At 54.0% G+C, this 7,911-nt stretch overlaps 1 protein-coding gene across 1 annotated transcript; it reads right to left on the reverse strand.

Moving 5' to 3' along the window:
* Nucleotides 1–68: 68 nt before the first annotated feature.
* Nucleotides 69–6,017, reverse strand: ITGB1BP2 (integrin subunit beta 1 binding protein 2). The gene is made up of 11 exons (XM_082289406.1): nucleotides 5,839–6,017; nucleotides 5,581–5,630; nucleotides 5,426–5,482; nucleotides 4,988–5,136; nucleotides 4,743–4,855; nucleotides 4,446–4,504; nucleotides 3,504–3,574; nucleotides 3,165–3,267; nucleotides 1,721–1,840; nucleotides 1,236–1,298; nucleotides 69–493 (listed from the first exon to the last, which is right to left on the reverse strand). The coding sequence occupies exons 1-11, from the start codon at nucleotides 5,900–5,902 to the stop codon at nucleotides 227–229; spliced, it is 1,116 nt and encodes a 371-aa protein (XP_082145532.1). The 5' UTR covers nucleotides 5,903–6,017; the 3' UTR covers nucleotides 69–226.
* Nucleotides 6,018–7,911: the final 1,894 nt, after the last annotated feature.

Here is a 7,911-nt window from a genome sequence, read left to right on the forward strand (position 1 = left end):
GTGACAGAAGGCAGGGTTTGGCCCGCTGATGTTTCTTAAGCGCCCGTCACGGATTTCAGAGGACAACCTTTGCTCTGGGTGTTTATTAACCGTCCCTTCTGACCCGGGGAGAGGCCTTGCTACAGCCTGCACACGGTTCTGGACTAGGTCTGCTCCTCTGGAGCTGGTGCCAAGGTGCCCAGCAGCTCAGGAACCAGCACTGCTCAGCTGCTGAAGCACTCGGCCGTCAGTTACTCGGTGTTATCATATCCGGTGTTCCCATCTCCAACTCTTCGTCTTCCTCCTCGGACCAACTCAAGCTGTCATCAGAGTCCTCATCCTGCACAGCCCCAGGTTCGTCTGTGTTTGCAGCTTCCTTCTCTTGCTCACCACAGGACTGCAATTTGCTTTGGGGGAGCTCCAGCCTGGCCCAGGAGCCAGGGCTGGCTTTGCAAAGAGTGATCTCCACCTTGGCGGGGACCATGCTCACAAAGCTCTTCTCTACGTCAATGGTCTGGAGAGAGGGAAAGGGGCAGTGAGCTGGGCAGGGGAGGGCAGGCAGCACACGCTCAGCCTTTCCCTTACTGGCAAAACCCTGCCAGAGGAGAAATCTCCTCCTGTGCCAGGAGAAGTCTGGGCTGCAGCTGAGCTGAGCTTCACACTGTTATGTCAGAGCAGCACCACAGTGCTTGTAGAGAGCTCAGGAGAGCTCAGCTCGCCTCAGCCACAGGCGCAGCTGCGGCTCAGCCTCTCCCCAGCAGCGAGCTGTGCTGAGACACAGCCATACCCACACCTGTCAGCTCCCTGCTGCCTGCAGGCACAGGCAACACACACCACAAATACAGACAAGAAATGCACATGCAAATTCCTGAGCCTCACTGCTGCTCCCCAGCCAGCAGGCAGCTGAAAAATCAGAGTCTCACTGCTCAGACCGCAGCCTGCCCGCAACTCACAGCAAGACTGTGGGGGAGACGGGGACCTGCTGGGCCAAAGAACATTTGGGGCAGCCTGGGACCAAATTCAGAACACCTACCGAGCTGGCAGTGACCTCCAGCTCTGACCTTAGCCCTGGATCAATCAGTGCAGCCACCTCATCCTCCTCACAAGCCCTAAGGCATTTCCCAGCAGAGATGGCTATAAATGCCTGCATCTGTACAACTCGGCCCAGGATGAAGAGCACAGGCTGCCTCACAGCACTGCAGCCCAGCCCCACACAGACTGCTGGAACAGGGAAATCAAAGCAAACAGGATCTTACCCCCCAGAGCTCCAGTTCTGCCCGGAAAATCTTATTCCCTTCAAAGATGACATGAGCCTCAAGCTGAAAGATCAACAGAAAATTATCTGAGACGGTAGTGCAGCTCTGCCAGAGCTCTTCCCCCAGATAGTGCAGCTGCCTTTCAGCACCATATTGCATCCCACATCCTGGCTCCAGTATAATGGTGATCCCCTCAGCACCTGGCAATGTTTCATCCCTTTCAGGGCATGACAGGTTCACCTCTGTCATGGGTCAAGGGATTCAAGGCCAGCAAATCCACCCATTGAGGCTGAAAGCCAGAGTTGCCAGGCAGATGCAGCAGTGAAGCCATCAGGCTCTCAGCTCAGGGATGGCAGGTTGGCAGTGCCAGCCCTGCCTGTAGCAACAGACCAAAGAGGCCATCAAAGAGCCCCAGGCACCCAGCTGGCTCCTGGCTCTTCAAATTCAGGTGGTGCCTTGAGGGTGTCCATCCCCACCCCACTCACCACGGTGCGATTGGCCTTCACGCTGCTGAGGGCAGGCAGGGGGTTCTTGGCATAGACTGTCACCACCACCTGGCTGCTGGTTTGGTGCCAGTCCTGCCGGCACAGCACCGCCTTCTTGTCCTGCCGAGGAGAGGAGCCCATCACGGCACAGCTGGGGCTCAGGCACCATCAAACAGAGGGGATGTCTGAGCCAGAGGATGCTCCCTTGCACATCTCCTTTGTGCTGGCTGGCACCAGCTAAGCAAGAGCAAACCCTGCCTTTTGTGCAGGTTTTTGAGGGGAGATAGTTCAGGCAAAGGTGGGCAGCCCCTGCCATGCTGTCCCATGCAACATGGGACATCAGTGCTTGAGGTTCCTCCAGGACACGTTAAGGTCAGAGACATCCCCTTCTAGTTCCAGAGTCACTCTGCTATGCCCAAGCTCCTAAGTGCTGTGCACAGTCAGGGAACTCAGCCTGGAGGGCAATGCAGAGGCTGTTGCTGGACATGGATGATGCCACCATGCTACATTTGGGAGTCAGATGAGCCCCAGCTGGCCATGTTTCACCTTTGTCCACCTTGTCAGCACCACAGGCACTGACAGGCCTGTGTCCCCACCAGGCTCATTTCTGACCATCACCAGGAGACAAACCCCCTGCAGCCCTTCCACACTGCCAGCCAAAGAAATGCTCCAGGAGGAGTCCTGGCCCCAGACTTAGGTGACAATTAGTACAAAACATCTGCATCACAGCATCACAGATCCTTCACTGCAGCCTCCTTTACATTCAGGATATGTTTTCTGCTCCAGGACAAAGAATGGATTGGGCTCAGAGAGTGTTGCTGGGAGCAGTGCTGACTCAGAGGAACACAGTACACTTTCAGGGTTATCCTGGGCTCTTTTGATGCAACTTTCCCAGCTCAAGCCTGTTTCCAGTCAAGAACTTTCCTAGGGAAAATTACACACACAGAGTACTGAGAATTGGGACCTTCTCACTGCTGCCCTACCACAACACCCTGTTGGTATAAGGATGAGATCCCTCCTGAGAAGCAGCTGCATAGGGAAAGCTTCATTAAAGCCAAATTTCAGTTATCTGCAATCATCTGTCAAAGCCTTTGGGGTTTTTTGCAGAACTTTTCCTGTGCTCAGCCACCTGTCTCTATGTGGCAGCCTGAAATGCTGGCTATGCTGTGTCCAGGGCCAGGTCCTGCCTCGTTCAGTTTCCCATTGTACATCTGCCCATTGGGTGTGAGAGCTGACACATCTTGTGAATGCAGAGCAGCATCGTAAAGGGCAGATGGGTGAAGATTAGGCATTCAAACCCTGTGCAGTCATCTGTCAGTAATTATGAATATTAATACAATTAAATGCAGACACCTGTGTGAATGCAGAGCAAGGGAAGGAACACTCTCAAATGCCAACAATGCCAATTGCTCACATGAGTTGCCTCTGCTGAGAGCCCCCTTACCTTCTTTTCTGTCCAGCAGTGACACCCACGGCTGCAGCCTGGCTGCTCCATGAAGGCACTGAAGTCCGTGGTTTTGATTCCACAGCAGCTCCAGTACTTCATCCTGAGGAGAGCAGGGTGACCTGAGTGGGGAGCGCACACAGGAGCAGGAGAGGGGACCACAGCAGGGTGGGGGGGAGAGGGGCTCGTAACCAAGAGCTCCCCCTGCCCACCTGTCCCCTTGAGGGGTGTCACCCACAACTGCAGTGGCCATGCTGCTGGGGCCACACAGCCTTGCCATGTCGCATTTTCAGCCCTTGGCAGGGTCAGCTTGCTCTCTGGAAAAGGATGGTTTCTTACCCCTCATGGAAGACAGGAACACCAGGATGAAACGTACAAACCTCTGTGTTACTCTCCGGGCCTTGGTAGATCTGTGGAGAAGGAAGCAGAGGAAAGTTCTGTGTCTCTGGCACAGACGTCCACTCATCAATGCCCATCCATGTAGAGGGCACAGCACAATGCCCAACATCACCCTTTTTCTGGGTCCAGCATCTGTGAAGACTCACTCTGGGACCCATGCCCAGCCAGCAGCCCAGCACTCGTCCCTGCTCCTTGCTGGCAGGGCAGCCACCCCAACCTTGCTGTGACCACAGTGTCACCCTGTGACCCCGTCAGCAGCCCTTCTGCACCCTTCTCTCAAACACAGCCTGCTCCCAGCCCAGGGCTTGGTAACACAAGGACAGTGGGCAAGTTTAGACACCACAGAAACTCACTCTGAAGTGCAGGAGGTCTTTTGTCATTCCTGTCCTTTCCCCTCCTTCCCAGAGCATGTCAGTCTTATGTCCTCATCTACCTCCTGCCTTTTGCTCCCTGCCTGCTCCGTCGCTCCTGCTTTCCTAGCAGTTCAATCCCTCAATCCCTCCCACTCATCCTCGAGGCAGGCAGCGTTCCACAAGGCAGCCTCGGGCAAGAGGCAAAGTGGGCTGTGCTGCATCAGTTCAATGCAGGTGGGAATTTTTCCACATGCATTTTGCCTGTATGTCCAATCCTGAATATGTGCTCTTTTTCACTGCAAGCAATCAGCAGCAGTGAAACACAGATGTACCACCAGTCCAGAAGCCTCTTGCAGGAAAGTGGCTGGGAGGTGACAGAGGTGGCTGCTCCCAGGGTGGGATGAAAATGCGGAGCAGGTGGGCACTGCCACCTTCCACCTGCCTGATACCTTGCCCTGCTCCTGGGCCTGTGATGATCCTGGCCACAAGGCACAGGCTGGGCAAAGAGGGAACCCTGCCAGGTACTCACCACCTTGCAGGCTGCATTCTTGCACATGGTGCCAGCTCTCACCTGGGCAGCCTCCTCACCTGCGAGAGCAACACAACTTCACCCAGGAAAAACACTGCCATGCCTGCCCCCAAATCCTGCCCCAGCCCTCTGCCAGCTCCCCAGCTGACCACAAATCATCCCAATGTGCCTCCAAGATGCAGTTTTGCAGGTGGCTGAACACGCAGCACACACTGACTGCACTGAGCCTGTTATGCAAAACCCCGTGCTGAACTTGCTGTGTGCAACCCCAGTGCCATCCATCAGCTTGTCCCCTACCTGTACAACTGCTCTGCAGTGTCTCATCCTTGGAGGACAGGTTCAGTTTCTCCAGTGCCTGCTCCAGAGACCTGGATACTTTAATTGGCAGCAGTTGTCTTGGCTCATCAGAGCTGGGAAACAGCAGCAGCAAAGGCCGAGTGGGTTTTTCTGTGATTTAAGTGTCATTGCCTCTCCTGAGAGAGCAGCAGGGCAGGACAAATGTAGAAGTGACAGGGCAACACTGTTAGCTGAGCTTATCTCACCTTGGTCTTTCCCGCAGCATCTTCTCAGCTGATTTTGGTCCTTGGATGATATGCTCCTCCACTGGTTTGGCCTTTGGCTCATCTGAGGTCTTCCCTTGGTTGAAAGGCTCAGGGGGCTTCTCCTTGCTGTGAAACCCCTTTGTGCATCCCTGAACAGCAGAGACAAGCCTGATGACTGCTTTGTCCTCCTCAGCCTGGTGGCTGCTCCCAAACCCTGTGAGTTTTCATGATGTGGTGGCTCAGTGTCCTGCAGAGATGGGTTCTGACCTTGCACTTTGGGAGTAGCGCTCTTATTTGGAGGCTCCTTGGAAGCAAATCCCTGGCTGCAGGGCAGAAGGGACATCCCTGACACAGGACAGGAATGGGACAGGACTGGGCAGGGGCCAGAAGGAGAGGATGGAGGAACAGTGGGTGCATTTGGGCTGGCAGGTCGCTCACCTTTATGGAGAGGAACTCAGAGAAGTCCGTTGTGCGTTTCTTGCAACAAGACCAGCCCTAAACACCAGGACATGACAGGCTGGTCAGGTGTGGGCAATCCTGCGGGGCACAAGGTCACTCCCTGCAGCTGCAGCCCCAGCTCCTGCCCCACTCACCTTCAGGGCATCGTGGAAGATGGGGACACCTGGGTGATACAGGCAGGAGTCTGAAAAGGGAAAACCAGGCAAAAGCTTTCAGGAGAAGTAATCCTGCCCACGAGCCACCTGCGACCGCCAGCAGCTCCGGAGCCAGCTCCTGCCATATGGGCTGCCTGCGCTGGGCTTGGCAGCTCGGCTGCAGCACGGCAGCCGAGGCCACACTCCGGGAAAGCAGCACACATTCCCCTTCCCTCTGGCGCACACGAGCCCACTCACCCTCGGCGTTGTGCTCGGGATCAAACCTCTGCCCGCAGCCCTTGTTGTAGCACAGCAATGCCATAGCTCAGGCGTACACGCAGTATCCTTCACTCCTTCCACAGAAATCCCATCAGTTTATCCCTGCCCGGGATCTCTGCTCCGCTTTCCCACTTGCAGCCCAGGCGCCGGGAGGTGGCTTTGCCTATCTTTGGAGGCAGCTGTGGGAGGTGGCTGGTAACCGGAGACCGGGCTAAAGATGGACAGGGCAGCTGGTGGGGCTTGGCGCCGCTGTTATCTCCACAGGCATTCCTGTGCTGGCCCTGTGCCCAGCAGAGGGAATGGGCACTGCAGGGTGGCCCCGCGCCCGGGGTGTGCAGAGGTCCTGTCCCAGTGCCTGCCATCCTGCCAGCATCCGTCACGGAGGCATCGGCATCCCCCAGTGCTCACACGGGCGACTCGACCAACCGTGCTCAGCTTCTGTAGCATGTACGGAAGCAGCTGAGAGATCCCTGAAACTGAAGGGGAGAGAATTCCCAGAATCACAGGGCAAAACTCATGCTGATCCGTCCCAGCCCCAGAAGGCACAAGCACCTGCTAAACAGAGGCACCAGCAGACCAAGGTTGTGCATGTGGACAAGACATCTTTTGATGCTGCTTTTTGTGCAGCTCAGGAGTAACACAGTGGTTGAGGGAAGGTTCTTAGCCAGACGTGAGAAGCAGGATACAGTGATTATGTGGGTGATTACTATTAGATTTATGGCTAATACAGTTTTTAAATATTGCCAGTGCAGTATCTAAATAACAACTCTACCATCCATTACAAAATATGGTGCTATATGGGAGTGGTCCCTCCCATTGAGTCACAAGCTTCAGTGAGACCCACTCACTTTCTAAACTTCTCAGAGAAGTCTTGGTGTGGTTCAGTCCACTTAGTCTCAGATTTGGTTAGAGTCTATGCCTATTTGGTTACAGTCTAAAGTATTTTAATATTGGCAGGTTTGGCTAGAAACATACAGATTTACAGTCTTTGGCCTTGCAGGATTCACAATTACAAAGCACTAAGGCACCTTTGGAGCTACTTTAGGATTTTATCTCTATATTTGACCAGATCTTACAACTTTTCACTATTCCTCCAAAAGTGAGTATTCTGTGTGTTCCCTGTATTCTAGATGGACGTACCCTGCAGGTGTCCCCAAGGTGGGGGGAGGGAAGAGGGGGGGAGGCATGACAAACAGCACCCAGAAGCTGCCTGCGACCTTGGGAGAGCAGTTTGCATGGTTGGCCCAGACTCCAGCAGCATTTTATACCCCTTTGCAGGTTGATGTGCACCACAGTCAATCACAAAGAGCTCAGCTCCCCCGTCTCTGGAATACATTAAGCATGCAAGTATTCAGTGAGTTCCTCCTGCAAAACCCACCTGATGCTTTCATGTTATCTTAGGACAAACTATATTGCCCAGCAGAGATTGTGGAAAGGGAGAGGGAAGGACACACACACAGACTCACACCTGACTATCCTCCCTTGTCATCACACCAGGGATGAAAATTGTTCCCTGGAAGATCATTGTCATCACAGAAGAATACAAAATGTTACTCGGGTCCCCTGTACGCACAAGGGGTTTACTCAGACTCCCTGCTCCCCCTTCTGGGACCCAAGAGTTTTCTTCTACAAACAGGAAACCCTCCTGAGATCAAAGGTTTTACTTAGTTCCTATAAGCATCTAAATCAAATATTTTCTTTGTGCTGTTCCTGTTTGCAGGGACAGCTGTTTCCTGGGTGCTGCCCTGACTTCCAGGAGCACACAGCATCTGGGAACCATTTCTGTTCAGGAACCAGGGTCAATATAAGTCCTTGGCACTATCAGACAGTACAAAGAACAAGTCCTGCAGGCAGAAGATGCCCAGGGAGTCTGCTCAGGAGGTGAGCCCACAGGGTCTGCCATGGCTGATGCAACCCTAATCCTGTCCTATGATGTTTGTTTAACCTACATAATCCCTCTACAAAGCCTGAAGAATTTTCTATCATCCCAAGGGCATGTCCAGGGTTCAGAGTTAGGACGAACTGTTGCCAGATTTCTGGAGTTTATCAGGG

The sequence above is a fragment of the Coloeus monedula genome (genome assembly GCF_965178545.1).
Source record: "Coloeus monedula genome assembly, chromosome: 12".
NCBI lineage: Eukaryota > Metazoa > Chordata > Aves > Passeriformes > Corvidae > Coloeus > Coloeus monedula.